The sequence below is a fragment of the Falco peregrinus genome, chromosome 1 (genome assembly GCF_023634155.1).
Source record: "Falco peregrinus isolate bFalPer1 chromosome 1, bFalPer1.pri, whole genome shotgun sequence".
NCBI lineage: Eukaryota > Metazoa > Chordata > Aves > Falconiformes > Falconidae > Falco > Falco peregrinus.
Genome location: NC_073721.1, coordinates 18018810 through 18035367, shown reverse-complemented (window position 1 = coordinate 18035367; position 16558 = coordinate 18018810). Strand labels below are relative to the sequence as shown.

The 16558-nt window shown below is 37.2% G+C and overlaps 1 protein-coding gene across 3 annotated transcripts in view; it reads left to right on the top strand.

Annotated features, from left to right (window-relative positions):
- CTNNA3 (catenin alpha 3) overlaps window positions 1-16558 on the top strand; it is a 500914-nt gene that overhangs the window by 327993 nt on the left and 156363 nt on the right. For 2 of the 3 annotated variants that reach the window (XM_005235159.3, XM_027783430.2), the window contains one exon: window positions 6350-6442. In XM_005235159.3, coding sequence (XP_005235216.1) covers window positions 6350-6442 — 93 coding nt within the window. Of the gene's footprint in view, window positions 1-2526; window positions 2612-6349; window positions 6443-16558 lie in introns of those variants that run through there. The other variant, XM_027783431.2, reaches the window with a different exon arrangement.

Here is a 16558-nt window from a genome sequence, read left to right as displayed (position 1 = left end):
TCAGAACAATGTGCTTAAAGTGTTAATGTTTTTTGTAAAAGGATAAATACCTAATTTTTGTAGAAGACTGCTTCTATTTAGAACTCTTTTAAGAACTGTTAAGTGAACAATATATTTATTTCTGATTCACACCCAGTCATTTAATGTTTTATTTGTTAAGTGTCCTGCTTCTTCAAGGAGTTGAAAACATTTACGTTGATAGGAAAGAATTTCTGGCATTGTAACTAAATGATTACACTGCTGGAAAGAAAACTGTTTCCTCTCCTGCTCCACTGATATTTATTAAGTGCTAAGTGAGAGCTGTGTGGTTTCATTTTGTTAGCATATGAAGTCTTTTTAGCTCATGCTGATTTAAATAATAGAGGGTGTATGCATCTTGGGGGAAATACGCTGCATCTCCTGGAACTGATTTCAATCTCAGTTAACCAGTCAGAGGCAAAGAAGTGAAGATTTTGATTCTGACCACATGAAGAGTCTTTTAAGATTTTGTGGCTAGGGGAAACAAAGATCACCCAAGTACACTTGGGTATTTAGTTGACAAAACCATTATGTTATTTAGTCTAATGGGAAAATCCTTAAGACAAGGGTAATGAACATTGTTTCATAGAATATTGGAATAATGACTAGTAAGAAAATAAATTGAGGATGTTTTCATGCATGTTTGGATCTTACGGTTTTATAGAGGAAAAGGGCCTGAAATCTTGAGTGTTCTCATGACAGTTCACTACATCTGTTGCATTTGCCTTGGTTATTTAGGTGCAGGACATAGAGGGTTCCATGTAGAAAGGAAAGGAAAAAAGAAATATTCAGGCAGAAGGAAAGATATACTTGGAAATGTTACACTGAAACACCTAAGAAGATACGAAAAGATTAGTTCATGGGGGTGTGACACTCAAAATCTTACCTCTCATAAGATGTCATTTTATTTAAAAACTGGGAAATACATGAGATATTTGGAATTTGCAATGTTGTATTTGTTTTCAGAACTGGTTGATCCACCTGATCCTTACTGGCTTTCGCTGGTGATAGATGTTTATCCAATTTTGCTGTTGTCAGACAGTCAAGCCCAGTTTACTAATCTGTTCAGAAGCACTTCTCTATGTGGTGGCCAGTTCCCTCAAGGACTGTATATTCTGGCAGTGAGTTTTGATCACTCCTCTTCTGAGATATATTAGGGAATTTGCTAATTCTGTCTCTTGCCTCGTGGTTAACAGCTGTCTTATTTGCCATGGTTGTTGTTAGACTGAGATAAGGAAAATCAGAGGTTGGTTATTGGTTACATGATCATAGAATTTGACAGTAACTTTCTCCTTCTGAAAATTATGCTTTCTTCCAGTTTAATATAACCTACAAGTTTACTGCTAAAATAAATTTTTGTCTTTATACTGACACTTTTTTTCTGTCTGCATGAATAAACTGGTAGGGGCAAGGCAGTAAAACAGTTGAGTCAGTTCTTTGCTTGTCCTGTTCTCAGATAGTTATGTTTCTGTACCCGTGTGGTACTGCTGGAAAGCCCTCCACTGCTAACATGTCAGCAAAAGGTGCTAAAGAACAGGTTTCATCAAGTAGTTTACATATATATCTTTCACTTGCTGTTACATTGGGGGACAGGGAAGGACCTTTCTTCAGATATCAAATTTCACTTCGTGGCTGTTCCAGTGGATTAAATCTAGTGCTGGTGTGCGTGGCACATTTTTTGAGAAACTGTCAGTGAGACACAGGTCATGCTTATGAACAGTTTGGATTTAGTGGAGTTTTCAGCTAACTCGGGTTGCCAGAGCACAAATGCAATCCACATACAGTTGCTTTTCTTTGGTTGTAATCAGGGCTCTGCATGCTGCGGTTTGGGGAAGGAATCCTTAGTTTAGTTCTTCAGCTGTCTTTACTGTGACCTAAAGCAGGGAGAGAAAGCTTAATGGGGCTCTTAAGTACATTAAGCCTGCCACCTTTGTTGAAAAGGAAGTAATTTCTGAAATGTTAACTGTGCAGAATTCTCACTTACACGTATGCCATCTTTACCTCAGAGTATTATGTTTAATTTGTTATCCATTTTTATTTTGGCAGAGGCCCAGTTTATCAAAATAATCTTCTAAATGAACTTGTGTGAGATAAGACTTGTTTGAGCACATGAACTTGAAATAAACTGGTTGAGTGGGTTCTAGATTTGTTGGTTTAAAAAAAAAAACCACAACAGAGACAACAATGTAGTCCATTGGTATTCAAATACCCTTTATTAATTAATTGCTGAAATAGAATCTGTAGCATGCTTGACAAATAATATTACAGGAAACATCTAAAGTTACATAATACTCTGAGGAGATTTTTGATGTTAACAAGGTGGTTGGTTACAGATGAACAGGGGCAGTGATAAGCCTCTGGTGTACAAGGTAGAGCTAATTTTGTTGAATCAGTAGTGATTATGGTATTAATGCAGTACTATGTAATTCATTTCTGCAGAACATGGAAAAGACAGAGACATGCAAAATTAAGAGAAGTGCAAAAGGAACCAAAAGATGAGTGAAGAGGCTTGCAGTTATGTAGTGCCCCACAGTAGTTAAATTAGCAGTTCAAGAATCTTTCTGGAAGAGTGGAAGGTGGAAAGCTGAAAGAGGTAGGGAATGCCACATAATAAATCTTAAATGTATTTTTGAGTACAGTTTCTAACTTTATTACCACAAAAGTAAAAAATAATAAGAATTAAAGTAATAGTGTAACTTTTGACCTGAAGTATCTTAAAGAATGCAAAAATAACACATGAACTCTCCCAGCAGCTTATAAATAGCTCAGTATTACTATTTTGACTTGTTATGGTAAGAAATTAAGTTTTACAGTACAAAATGGGTCAGAAAGCCAGCAACATTGTGACATTACTTTATTGCCCACTGGAGGTAAGTTTTCAGTCCACAGGAATATGTTTGCGCACTCCAAACAATTGTTAGTCTGTGTGAGTTTTATTAAGCTCATAAAAATGTAGATAGTCATCATTAATGGATGTAAAAGTGCAGTAATGACTAGTAGACATACATATATCAGTGTAGTCTTTTCCTTAAAAAAGTATAGAGTGATTATTGGTGACCTTCCTTCCTAGTTTTTCCATGACATTTTTTTGTATGAGCAGGCACTTTCCTCGCAAGACTTTTTAAGGCTTCATGAATAAAGCCTAGTAGTACGAGCTAGGAACACAATAAACTTGTAGGCAGTAGTTCAGTGTACTACAAAATTAGAAGCAAAGAATATGTAAGTACCTATTTTCATTAATAGTTGGAGGAGAGCAGACTAACTGTTAAAATCAACTTGAGTATATAATTTTTATCAACATTGACTGCTGTAATGTTGAATTTTGAATTTCTCCTCAGTTCAGTATTCAATTTGTCTTCTATAAATGAAATATCTTTTGAACTGTGGTTACTCAGCATTAACCTCTACCTTGATGGATTGCTGTATTGTATTTGCGTCTGTTGTTGTTTCTTATCTGTCTGCTCCCCCTACCCTGTCTCCCCACCCCAAATTTTTTTGTTTGTACTTGGTGCCCATCTTTTCAGGGTACAAAGATAAAGCTTGATGGGTCAGAAGGTCATTGATGCTTTGCCTTTTGTGAAACTTTTGGCAAAGCAAGTTCCTCATCTTGGTTTAGGCCTTTTTAACCCTCTACATTACAGTCACCATGTTAGTGACTTGGTAAATTCATATAAGTGTTAAAGTGACAGTGTTTATAGTTAGTGTTCTTAAGAGGTATGGATAAGAAATAGTCATGCTTGGGTTTGAGGAGCACCGATAGGTTTTTGTTCAGATGTTTATTATGTGCATTAACACCCTCCCACCCCCCACCCCACCCCCCCCCAAACTAGCAAAATGACAGGATTGGTATATTAAAATTTCTAGTAAAGACTGTATTTGAAATCTTGTGCCACACAAGTTAAATTTCCTTGATTTGAAATGTGTCAGATTTTATTTTAGTCATGTCATTGTTCTCCCTTGTTTTTGATCAAGAGTTTATTCCAAACACTTCAATATGAACAGAGCATTCATCACCCAAGGCTATATGCACTTGCAGCATGGTCTTAAGAATTTCTGTAGGGTTATCAGTGGGAGCAACTGGGTTGCCACTGAGCTCTTCACACTTTGCTGAAAAACTACAAAGAACATATTTCTGGGCATACCCTGCAGTGTGGTGAAGGACCTTGTTTAGGGTAGGCAGAACTTTGTAAGGTCTTTCCTCAGTAGAATAAAATTTCTTGACAGCAGATATTTGCTGTGAAGAATAACAAGTCTTTATGAAGAGGAAACACACATTTTCTTGGAATTAAAAAATTAGTCATTAGTGATTTACATATAAGTGAATTAAGAGCTCTTTTTGGTGGAGCAGGGGGCATCATATCTAAAGAACATAGTGCTTCATTTAGTACATTTATATGAGCAGAATGTAGTTAGATGTCAGACTACCTGTTCCCTAGAAAATAATTGTTTTGGGGAGTTAATGCAGAGAACTTGACTGAAAAAAACAACTTTGGGTCTGCATTTAATCAAGATTTCGCAGTGCGGACAATAGAACAGTACAGCTGTTCTCAGCTGAGTATGGAACAAGTGGTGAGGCAGATTTATTTACTCTTTTGCTACTGAAAGTCTCACTTTTGCATTTGGCTTTGCATATGTGTTCTCATCTTGGAGTTAACTCTGAACCAGGATTCTTTCTTAAACCACTATCAACAGTTGAAATGTCTCTCACAAGGACTATTACCAACAGGATTGTGTTTTCCTCTTCCTTTTCAGTGGAATCAACATGGTAAGACCTCTTGGTCATCTCAGAGTGAAGAGGCAGTCTCACTTTGCGCGTGAACTTCCACTTGTCCTGAGGCTCTTAATGGATTTGGAACACTTTTTTCTGTAGGAAGGATATTACATTATCTTTATTACCTCCAGCAATATATGGCTTTATGGCATTGGCTGTTGCAAATTTTCACACCTTTCTGAAGAATCTTTCTTGGCACATCTTTATAGCAATTGACTGGAAGTAGGTGGGAAACCAGTGAGTTGTATTGGAGTACCAGGGATATGTTTGTGAAGTATTTGTATGTAGGCACAGGTGCACATGGAAGGCCATGCAGTCTAGTCCTCATCTTCTTCAGAAACTGTCTTAGTCTCTTCTGAATTTTGGATGGGAAAAGTAGTTTGGCTATGCACTAATTCCTTGTAATTATTTGTATCAATTAAGTAAGAATAATAAAAGCCTTTGATAATAGATTGTCATTGAACTATCATTCCTTTGTGGAAATAGTGTCCTGAAATATTGATAATTTTTCAAGATTTGCTTCTGTTTTGCAGCAGCTACACTGTAGAACTTGTTGCATGAGATTTGAATAATTGCAAATTAATTACATATACCTGTGTTTATATCTACATTGGTATTTGCAGCACTACAGAGGTCTATTTCTCAGGCAGTTACTGATCTACATTAACACTGGAGTGATATATCTGTAATGCAGCTACTTCAGTGAAGGCTATGAAGACTGGCAAGTGTGTAGTAGTTTACATAAGCATATTATATGACTTCAGCAGGATGAAAAGATCTACTGAATCCCAGTATCCAGACCTCTCTTGTGCCTTTGTCAAACCTGTCTGTTACAGCCTGTTGATGTTGAGTTGCAGCGAGCTGGAGTGCTTCTTTTTTCTTTCATCTCTTCAAACTTGTTGAACTGTGGAGTGTCATGGAAGAGCAGTTTTCCATTTAAAGCAAGCTGTATCTCCATGGTGTATAGTAAAATAAAAAAGAAGATAGATTTTTTCTTTCATAGATTTCAAGTTTCCTTATACATTTTCAGTTTAAGTTGCACTGATACAACTTATTTTAGTAGAAAACCGTACCACTAATTAAAATAATAATCTGTGGATAGCATAGGGCATAAATCATTCAGTGTTTCATTACAACAAATCAAAGCAAATGTTATTTGATCTTTAAGGTCTTAAAAATAAGTTTTTTAAAAAATTAAAAGGTTGGACATGGTTTGAAGGGCTCTGAAAAATTAACAGGCACAACTACAAGTAATCTAGCTAAAGCCTTAGAATCTTTAAAATTTCCTGATGTTACCTAAAACAACTCTGCAACTATTATGTGCTGAACCTAAACTGGGGATAGTTTATCAGACTTCCTGTACTGTCACCCCTTACCACAGCTGCTCCTTTTTTTTTTTTTTACACCCAACCATCCCACCCATGTTTCTTTATTCAGATATGTTCTTTGACAAATTAATTCCCCCAAATAATGAAGGCTTTCTAGCAGAGATGTTTTTTGGCAAGTTTGAGAGTCTGGGGATGAATACTTGCTTATGAAATATTTGTTTGTTTATTTAAGGTGGCTAATCTTGCTTGTTCATTGTCAACAAATGAAGATGGAATGAAAATTGTCCAAATGGCAGCTAATCACATAGAGACTTTGTGCCCACAGGTATGACTTTTTCAGTTAATTCCCATTACAGTGCACTAAGCATTTACTGTGTTTTTGTCACACAACATAGAGGTTTAGTCATGCTCCTTCAATCTGAATTCAGATGCCATTCACACAGCTTGATATAGTAAACGGAGACAAAATGATAAATCAAGGGCAAATAGGTAATTTGTTTATTTGTTCTTAGTGGTTAACATAGGAATTGTTAATTGTCTGTATTGATTGAGAATTTGAGAAAGCTGAAAAAAAATACAATAGAAGAAATGTGCTGATCTGTTTCTGAAATTAAACCTAATTGAATCAAGTGTGACATAAGCAAGTTGTATTTTTACTCATAGAAAGCAATACATATTTTGACCTTTAACTTGAAAAGTTATTACCACTCAGTTTGGCTTTTGTATATGTGAATCTTAAAGTATGAATTTTTCTGATTATCACCAATCAAAAAACTTAAGCTTTTGTCTTAAGCAGATGAATGAAAACCAGCAGTTACAGGTAAAGTTTTGGAAATTAATATCTTATTAAAAATGTATTGGCTCTGTTCTTGTCATGTTCAGAATTACAGAGACATAAAAACTGCACTTATATCTGTTTAGGGCAAAGATTATACTTGTTTGTGTGAGTCTGATCGGAGTGTTTCAGCCCCGAGGCTGCATAATTTCAAGATCATTAGGTCTTTGAAGAACACTGTAGTTTACACAGTGGCCCAAATATTCTTACACTTTTTTGTGTGTGAATGGTAAATGTATTTGAAATAGAAGGCGAAGAGGAAATGTTAATAATATGTTCAATTACAACCTTGAGAAGTCCCTTTTATGCTTGTTGAGTAAATGCAACAGGGGAAAAAGAAACTTGTGTCAAGGAAACGGGATATTCTGAAAATACCACAGATCAGTGTCTTCTCTTGAATCATTCAGTTTCAATGTCTATTTTTATAACTTCTACAGTTCTGTGTTTCACGTCCCACTCTATTTGATTTAATGTGTTTCTGGTTTTATAAGACGGTTGCTGCCTTGTAAGAATTCATGAATAGCTTCCAGTTTCTTAGTTTCTCCAGGGGTACAAGTGCACCTTTGAATACATTATTATGAGCCAGATGTAGCTTTTTAATTGAAAACCTACACTTGCAGTATTGCATCTGATACCAGAAACTCCTGAAATCTAATTTTGACTAAAATATTGATTTTTCTCCACAGCCATTTAACTTGATTAAGTTTAACTTAATTTCCTATCATAAAGTAGAAGTTTCTTGTTTGTTCCCCGCCTCTTTTTTTAACCTCAAGGTAAACCAGGGGTGCATTAGTTGATGATTGTACATCTGTCTAAACAGAGAATGTGGCATGCACATGATAAGATTGTATTACTATTAACGGTATGTTCATTGTGCAGGATTTGCTGCTTTCTTAGATGAGGACCTTTCCCTGGGAAAGAAACTGACATTTTATTTAAGTAAGAAATAGCAGAATAAGGCTCCTGCATTTTTCAGTAAATCAGATTATGCCGTATCATTTAAAATGCCTCCACAGGGGAAAGACTTATCTCTGAAGATCCCTGCAGGGCATATCAATTAGAGTTTGGAATGGGGAAATTTGCATGTAGAACTTCCCAATGTTCTTAAATCTTTGGAGTAAAAAATGGGGTTTTATGTGTTCTGAAAAATATGTTTCTTGAAGGGAACCACTTAGTTTGGATTAAAATCTGAAAACAGAAAGTAAAACCTCAACCCTCACACCCCAAACACACTAACCAAAAAACCAGCAAAACCAAGCAAAACTTCCCATGTAGCACTGGGGAACAGACAGAGAGTTGGCAAACCCTGGAGAAAAGCCTTTATGCTTATGTTATATTAATTATACTGTAGTTAAAATGTAGAGGGTTAATTCTGAACTCTTGACTATTTTTTTATCTCAAGTGAGATTATTAGCAAATATTTTTACTGTTCAATAAATGAAATAAGCTAGGCATGTATATTAGAGCTGATTGAAAACACATAATGCCTGTTGTTCCTGAAGCTTCATGAATACTTCATGAGAAATTAGTTTTATATATATTTAATATAAAGTCAATAATAATTAATAGAATAAAGAAATGAAGAGCTGCTAGCATAGGTTCTGATGAAGGTAGAATTATTTCTGTTCATGTTACTAGCTTTTGGTTGGGGGAATTTTTTTTAGTGTTGTCAAGTAGGTAAAATCTACTATGTCACTTGTTCTGTGCGAGAATCCATGTTACTTTCCTGGTGTGCAGATCAAATCATGATCTCATGAAGTGCACGAGAATGAAAGAAAAGGAAAAGAACCCACAGAAGCAAACGAGTAGTTTTGAACAGCACGGGTATAAATCTGTAGAGCTGTTTTTGCTAATACAGTGGCATGTTTGAAGAAGTCTGTGGTTCCTCTAATAATTAGTCCTCTGGAATAGCCAAAGATACCTAATAGATAGTAAACCTGTCAATACAGAGATGGAAAAATATCCTAAATGTAGGAAACCAGAGATCAGCAGACAAGGGTCTGGCTTTTCTGTCTTAATTCTTGGTAGGGTTTTACATTTTTACAGGCTAGTAAGCTTTCAGGTGGTTCAACAATTATGTCTGGCACAGCAGGCCAACAAGAAGAGGAAAAGGGAGAAAAGACCTAGAAAAACATGTGTGTTTGTGTATAAGGAGGATATAGCCTGTTATTTGACCTGGCTTCTGTGTTAGTGCTGGATTGTCTTTCCTTACCTCCCTTAAGGTTGGCCTCTGTTTTTGCTGGGCTGGGGAGCTCTGCTGAGGGATAAGCTTATGGAATAAGGATGGTTCTGCAGCAGGCTCTGACAGAGGGAGGAGGTGAGAAGGAAGCCATTGATCTCACCTTGGATGGAATTGAAGGCCTTAGATAATGCAGCTTAACCTGGGGTAAGGATATGGTGTTGGTGGCGAGCAGAGAATCAAGGTTGAACAGGAGCTGAGGCAGGAGACGGTGTGCAGGTTCTCTCTGAAACTCCCATTTATTAGAAGCATACATAGTGGAAGTGCTGTGATGCACGTAATGAGACATAAGGGTGTTTTCTTCCGTGAGGGAATGGAAGCCAGGGAGTGCCAGGAGCATTAATGCAAACAGATCCTGAACTGATATTTTTGAGGGGAAGAATAACCTCGAGCCTAAAGCTGGAACAGTTGTTTCAAAGTGGAGATCAGAAGTGGCTAGTGTCAATGCAGCAGCTGGGAAGAGCTTTGGCATGTCAGAGGGCCCTGGCTAAAGCCTTTTTATAAGCATAAAGATCCCTGGAGAGTTTTAAGAAGCAGGAGGTTTGGGCTTGTTTTGGAAGAACCATACCTGAAAAAGCAAATTTCAGGCTTGCTTCCTTTGAAGGTGACATCTCGCTAGAGCTTGCTACTTACTAGTTAGTGAGATGGCGCAGACTGGTTAGTTCTGCAGTGAGCCACAACTGTTCTGGTACATCACGAAAGCAAGCAGAACACAGGAAAAACACATGAATGTTAGCTTAATCTGTGTTTAGCGGTAATTTTTTAAAAAACACTCAATCTTATGCAATATTTTTATCAGCTATTTTAAAAAAGACAGGATGTAGACTAGTATAACTGGAACCTCAGATCTTAGTATTTTTAGTGAGCTCTGTTTTTCTCGCAAGTATTGAGAGAGAGAAACCATGTAGTTATAAAGCTATTAGGTGAGAAGGAAATCTATCTAACAGGAAACCCATTAGAGTTTGAGTTGTTCTTTGTGTTTAAAAAACAAAAGTGGAGATGAGGGAAAACAGCCTTAAAAAAAAGAGAAAGTGATTGTATCTTCAGCTATTTTAAATGTGTAGGCAGCTGTAACCTCATTTCTCTTCTTAACTTGCATCTAACCAGGAATATATCAGAACCTGAAGCAGATATTACAGCATATTTCAGAACTAGTTCCTAAGCTGCTGGAGGAAGTTTGCAAAGACGTAAATGTCCTTTATAGCTAGCTGTTGTTGATGCAGAATGTATTATGAGGAAGACATTGATTCAGTGGATATGAAATGCATGCTGAGCCAGTTAAATTTGCGGTCGCTCCCAGTGTGAAGCGTAGATGCTCAGATAGTGCTACTGGCTCTGAGAATGCTTTCTGCCTGAGTCTTCCCTTTGTATTCGAGCTGTTAGAGCTGTTGGCTAAAAAGTAGTGCCTGTTACTTATCATTTGTTGGGTAAATATGATAAAGAACAAGCACCTTGTGTAGGCCAGAAGCTTTGTCACAAGCAAGACAGTGTTACAACCCATAGTAGATCTGGGTATTATGGGTTTACTTAAGAACCAGGGAGATCAGGTTTTAATCTGATTGATGATACAACACACTCACTCATTTGTTTCCCCCATAGTGGTATTTTCATTAGGTCTCAGCTTCCCTTTCCAGCAGGGAGATTGCTGCTAGTCCCGGAAGGTTGGGCAGAAAGTTAGGGTAGCTTTGTCCTATATATCTGTTCGCAATCAGCTGTCTTGAGTTTACTGTTTAAGGTCCCTAGGTGTCTCACAGTATTTTTCTCCACATGTTTTCCTGACCTCCAGGGTCTTTCCTCACTTCCAGGATTGTTTCTCTAGCCAGGATATTCATCAGCCTCTTTTTTGGCCCATAAACCCTTGATTTTTCCCAACCCAGGTGTGTGTGCAGAAGCATGAAGTGTCATCTGCCTATTAACTGGTGGCTCTAGTTTGTGTCTCTCCATTAATGGTTGACTCAGGATATGTCAGTTTTGTTTAGCTGAGGTGGTTACAGAACTTAAAACCAGTACATACCAGTTGCAGTTAGCTAGTAGCAGGCTTGACATGGCCAACAGTCAAAAAAGTCCTGTTGATAACTGTTTCTGAAAGCAGCTATTGCTCTTCTACAGCCCTGCTGGTGGAAGACTGGAACAGACAACGTGTGGTATGTATTGACTGGGGTTACCTGAGCACTGATCTCTAACATACTTCGAAGAAATCCAGACAAAGCACCAATCCAGTCCACAAGCTGCTTGTATTCTGTCCTCTTCCAGAGTACACCGATTACACCTACAGTTCAGTGCAAAGTAGTATTAAAGCCTTCAGCAGCCTAACAGTTACAGCAGTCTGCCCCATGCATACGAACACTCAACTGAGAAGCTCTAATTTCCAAGCAAGGCTTGCACATTCTCTGCATTCTTTCTTAAAACTGTGATCATAAATTTGTTATGTTTCCTGTAAGTTTTGCTCCAGCTTTATGTTTTAATGTCCTATAAAATCATCTTCAGAAAATTGTGTGTTTTCCTTATTAAAAAGTAGTAGGGGGATTTAGTCTTTCCTTTGAGCTAAGTTTCATTTTACACTGAAACTGTTTAGCCCTTTCAAGTTGATACAGATAGATGGATATTATGTGCTTCTGTGTTATTTTCTAGGAAGTAGGTGCTGTATCGAGTAAACTTAAAAACTCTCGTTTGCAGAAATGAGACTTGATAGCTTGTAAGTGGGCTGCACCTTCTGATGTGTTACATTTTTCGAGTATTGGAGTTTAATTATATATTTTATGATGCTGTAGATTTTTGAAGCTAGCAATTTACATTTCCTGTATATTTACTTTTTCATGAGAGAAAATCAATCATCCATTTTGTTATTTGTTCTGGTACATTAAATGGTAGGGGACCCTGAAGGAGTTTTTTATTAGCCTTATAAAAACTCTTCACCAATATCACTTTAATAACCACAATTGTTTCATCTTCTTGGTTGAACTGTGTGGGATCTCCTTTTATCTACCTTAATACAATTTTCTTCAAATACAGCAGTCTTGTGTAAGGGAAGAAGTATTGGAGACAACATGGTAAATCAGTGAGTTCTCTACCATCTGCTTTAAAAGAGAGAAAACAGATGTTAGTATCTCTGCAGTATCAGACATCTTCTTAAGTACCATCTCCAGCTTCAATTGAGAGATTAATTAAAAATACCTATTGTGCTTTAGTAACAATATTTCTAAAATTAAAAGAAAGATATTTGTTAAAGAGATACATTTTCATGTAGGTTTTCACCATCTTAGTGAAGTACACATGCAGTGCTGCTTAGGTTACTGGATAAATTGTCATTAATCTTGATAGTTATGGTAGTCTGAACATTTCTTTTTGATTCCTTCTCTTAAATCTTTGTTCCACAGCCAGTTTAATCTGGCATTTGTCATCAGTGCTGCTAGAGACTTGATCTCCCTCCTTATTCTCAAGCTGTTATTTCTGCCTCCTTCCTTTGTGACTAACAGTAGCAATCATACAGCTATTCAACAGTCTGGATCAGGAAACTGATGCAGCTGAGAATTAACCTGGGAAAGAAGTAAGGTTAGTTTTCATTCAGGTCAGTTGCCTGATGGTGTTTGCCATATGGCTGAATGAATGATCGAATACTGCCTGCTGGCTCCAGGGAAGGAATGAGGGAAGAGGAGTCAGGAGAAGCAGGCCACTGCTTTTGATTGCAATGCAGACCAATGCCAAGTTGAACTGACAGTGGCACAGCTTTGGTATTAGAAGTTAATGTTTGTTTTCAGTATTAGTAGATAGGTGTTAATGGCTACTGGGAGACACTGCATGGAAAAAGTTGTTGGTCTAGTCCTCAAGTATCATAATAATACACTATCCTATTTGGATGGATGATCCTTTGTACCATCAGAATGCTGCAGTCCTATTGTGACAGGCGATCTGCAGAAAAGGAACAAGCATAAAAGCAGCTGTGCTCCAGTCTGCAGTCTGGCTATCTGACAAGGACTGAAAATGATACGAAGAAGAAAACCTTTCTCATATCCTCTAGCATCATTTACTGACATGAGTAGTTGTAGGATGTTACCTTTTTCTGTTTGTGGAAATTGAGTTTTGTTTTAAAAAGATGATAAAATGTGGCATTTTTAGCTGGTTGGGGTACTATGGACTCCTAAAGCGGTGGGCCACCAAAATGCATTGGAAGGGCTAATGCTTTATGGTGTTACACAAATAGACTTAACTAGATACTTGCTTTGGCTTGAACTTCTGCAATAAACAGTTTGAAGGGAAAAAAAGTAAAATACTGTGACTCTTAGATTCCCCTGAAAGTCTTATGTTGGCTGTGACTGCTTGGCTGGTTTATGGTAGTACTTGGAGGGAGAATAATTAACTACAAAATTCCTTGAGGTTTTCAATCTTAAATTTAATCTTTCAGTATCTGTTGTGTTAGAATAGAATCCTCCACAAATTCTCAGTTTATAATATTAAATAAAAATACCAGCCCTGAGTAGCCTCAAATTCTTTAGCAATACAGAAGGTGTTCTGGTTTATCTTCTCTTCTGCTTGCCCCACCTGTAGTTAGTGGACATAAGACAGGAGAATGATTGAGTTTCTGGAGTGTGTTTGCTGTAGATTGATGCTGCACCAAAGTGCTATGAATGTTTTATAAACAATTTATTTTTCCCTGTGCCTTTAAAACTTGAAAGTATTTTTCCTGGAAAGGTATTTCTTTTTCATCTCTTCAGCTTCATCCTTTTTTCTGAATTTATAAGTTTTCATGAGATGCCACATTTTGTTGGTGACAGTCCTGTGGTAGAATGCCAGGGAAGGAAAGAAAGGCAATAAAACATTATTAGAAACTTGTGATAAAAGAAGCCTATTGCATCTGGGGAGGAGGGTGGTCATGCAGTAGGAAAGCTTAGAGTAGGGCAAGACAGAAAAATAATACCACTGTTAAGAAACGTAGTTCTGTATGGTTTTTGGAACAGAGGGGCAAACAACAATAAAGAGCAGAGTATGTAAATAGCTAATAGCATGCAGTAACAGAGAGGTATCAATAGCATAGGTTGACAAGGGAATGATTCCTCTTGTTGAAGCAAGCAGCTAAAATCATTGATATGTGGTTTCATCTGGCATAACTGTTCTATGGCTTTGGGCATATCACTGTCATAAGCTTTTTACCTAATTCTGAGATGTTTTTCAGCTGGAATACTGGAAGTCTGATGGGATCCTTATGAGTGCTTCAGCAGCCTGAAGGTGGCTGATGATGTAGAGGGTGGGGAACAGATGCAAGCACTTAGTCTGGCAAGCACCAAGGAACGTGAATGAAGTAGACATAAGTTTGAGGTAGCTGCAGCACTTGACAGGGTGGGACTGCACGGTCCATGTTCTTGTATGTGGTAAGGAAGAAGCTTGCCATTTTCTAGTGTTTTCTGCACAAGCTTGGAAAGCAAAGGCACAATAATTCCCACCCCCTTCCCCTGCACACCCACATTCTCCCTGTCACTGATGCAGGGTCAGACTTCAGTGATTTGGGGAAATTCTGGTATGTCTGAGGGAAGTGTCTGACCTGGAGAAGTGTGAAGAAGTCAATCTTAGAAATTTTGGCTGGTTTCATGTTTCTGATGAGTTTCTGAGTTTTTAAGTTGACCTTTTAAATGGTTTCTGTAGAAGTAATATAAAATTCAAAGCAGCAGTTGACTGCCCTTCTTGTGTTTTCATGATTTCTTCCTGGAAACTAAAATGTTAAAATGTCATTAAAGAAGACGAAGAGAGGTAATGTGGTCTGCAAGTGGATTTTCAATGTTATATTTGCAGAATGATAACCACAAAATATATCTGGCAATTCAACTCTCCACTTTTCTAAATAATTCTAAATTAAAAGGCATTAGGAAATGTATCAGTAAGAACAGCTTTGGAAGTAATAGTAGAAGTAGCAAGTACAGCACCAGTTTGGTTCCTGTATCTCTTAAATTATTGTGCTTTATTGTTGATACTGATGCAGTCTCATTTGCTCTTCTGAGTTAGAAAAAACTTCACTTACTGCCCTGAAGCTGTCACTACTATTTTAAACAGTATAGTTTTAAGTGAAGTTTTCTTTCTGATTTCTTTGGAAATTGCTGTGTGATGTGATGTGCTAGCTAGACGTGAACTCATGTTTATATTTATGCATAAAATAGGAATAAGGCACGTGTGTTTCTCATTATACCACTTCTGTCTGCTTTTCGCTTTTTCTGGGAAAATGCAAAATTAATTTTGAATTAATAACTGCAGTCACACTAACTGTGTTCTACTGTAGCATTGCTGATCTTGAAGAAAGTAGACTGTTGTTGTTGATTGTTGATCATATATCTAAGGCAGAATTATTATCCATACATGCCTAGTGTTCTGGGAAAGATGTTCTTATTAGGAACTCTTTCTACATAACACACTGCATCCTTCAAACATATGTTTTACCTGTATCTAAATCATGGCCTGTGTAAACAATTAGTAACACTTGAAAAATCAACCCATTTCTTATTTCCTTAATGGTACATTTTTCTATTGGAGGCAATAGCTTGCCTCTTTCTTGATCCTGTTTTAAGTAAATATTCTGTTGGGCTTTCTGCATGTGGAAAATAGAAAAAAGGCATTAGAAAAATAGTACCAGCAATGCGGGAGGGAAAAAGTAATCATTTGATGGTGGGTGACATACTGTTTAGGTAGTGTTGGGCTCCTCTTTTACAGGATCATAATGTAAATGATGTGTGGGGACACAATTTCATGATAATGAGTCACTGTACTTGGGCTTCAGAAATTCTTCTTATCATAACAGAGGAATAAAGATTCCTTCCTAAGGAGGGGGGAGAAAAGATTTTATTTTAATTTCTCATTACCTGCCCTTAACTATGCTCACTGTCTGGAAAGTAACGAGGGTTTTGCATTGCCATCTGCACTTCTTTTAGCTCATCGGGTGTACAGACTGTGTAGGCAAAATACAGGACAGAAAATGAAAATGAGGAGGAAGTGTAGAAATACTTACTTTGCCTGAATGTCCCGCTTTCTTCCTAAAACATTGATAATACATTGTTTTCACTTTCCACCATTTTCTTAATTCCTTCTGGGTTTGGATGTTTGGTGGTGGTTTTTTGTTGTTGTTTTTGTTTTTTTGTTTGGCTGCAGACGATTTTACTTGAGGGAATTGTGGAAAAAAGTGATTTGAAACTCCTGGTGGGAGATACTTCAGTAGGGCAAGAAAACAAACCACCAACACAAATCCCTCAAAATGAAGTGGTGAGGATCTTTGGGACTACAGTTTTATCAAGGGGACAGAGAAAGTGTGTTGTTATATTGGCTTCATTTTGCAGCTACTTCAGTGTAACATCTGGTGGTGTGACAGAATATTTGTTTTGGAGGAACCT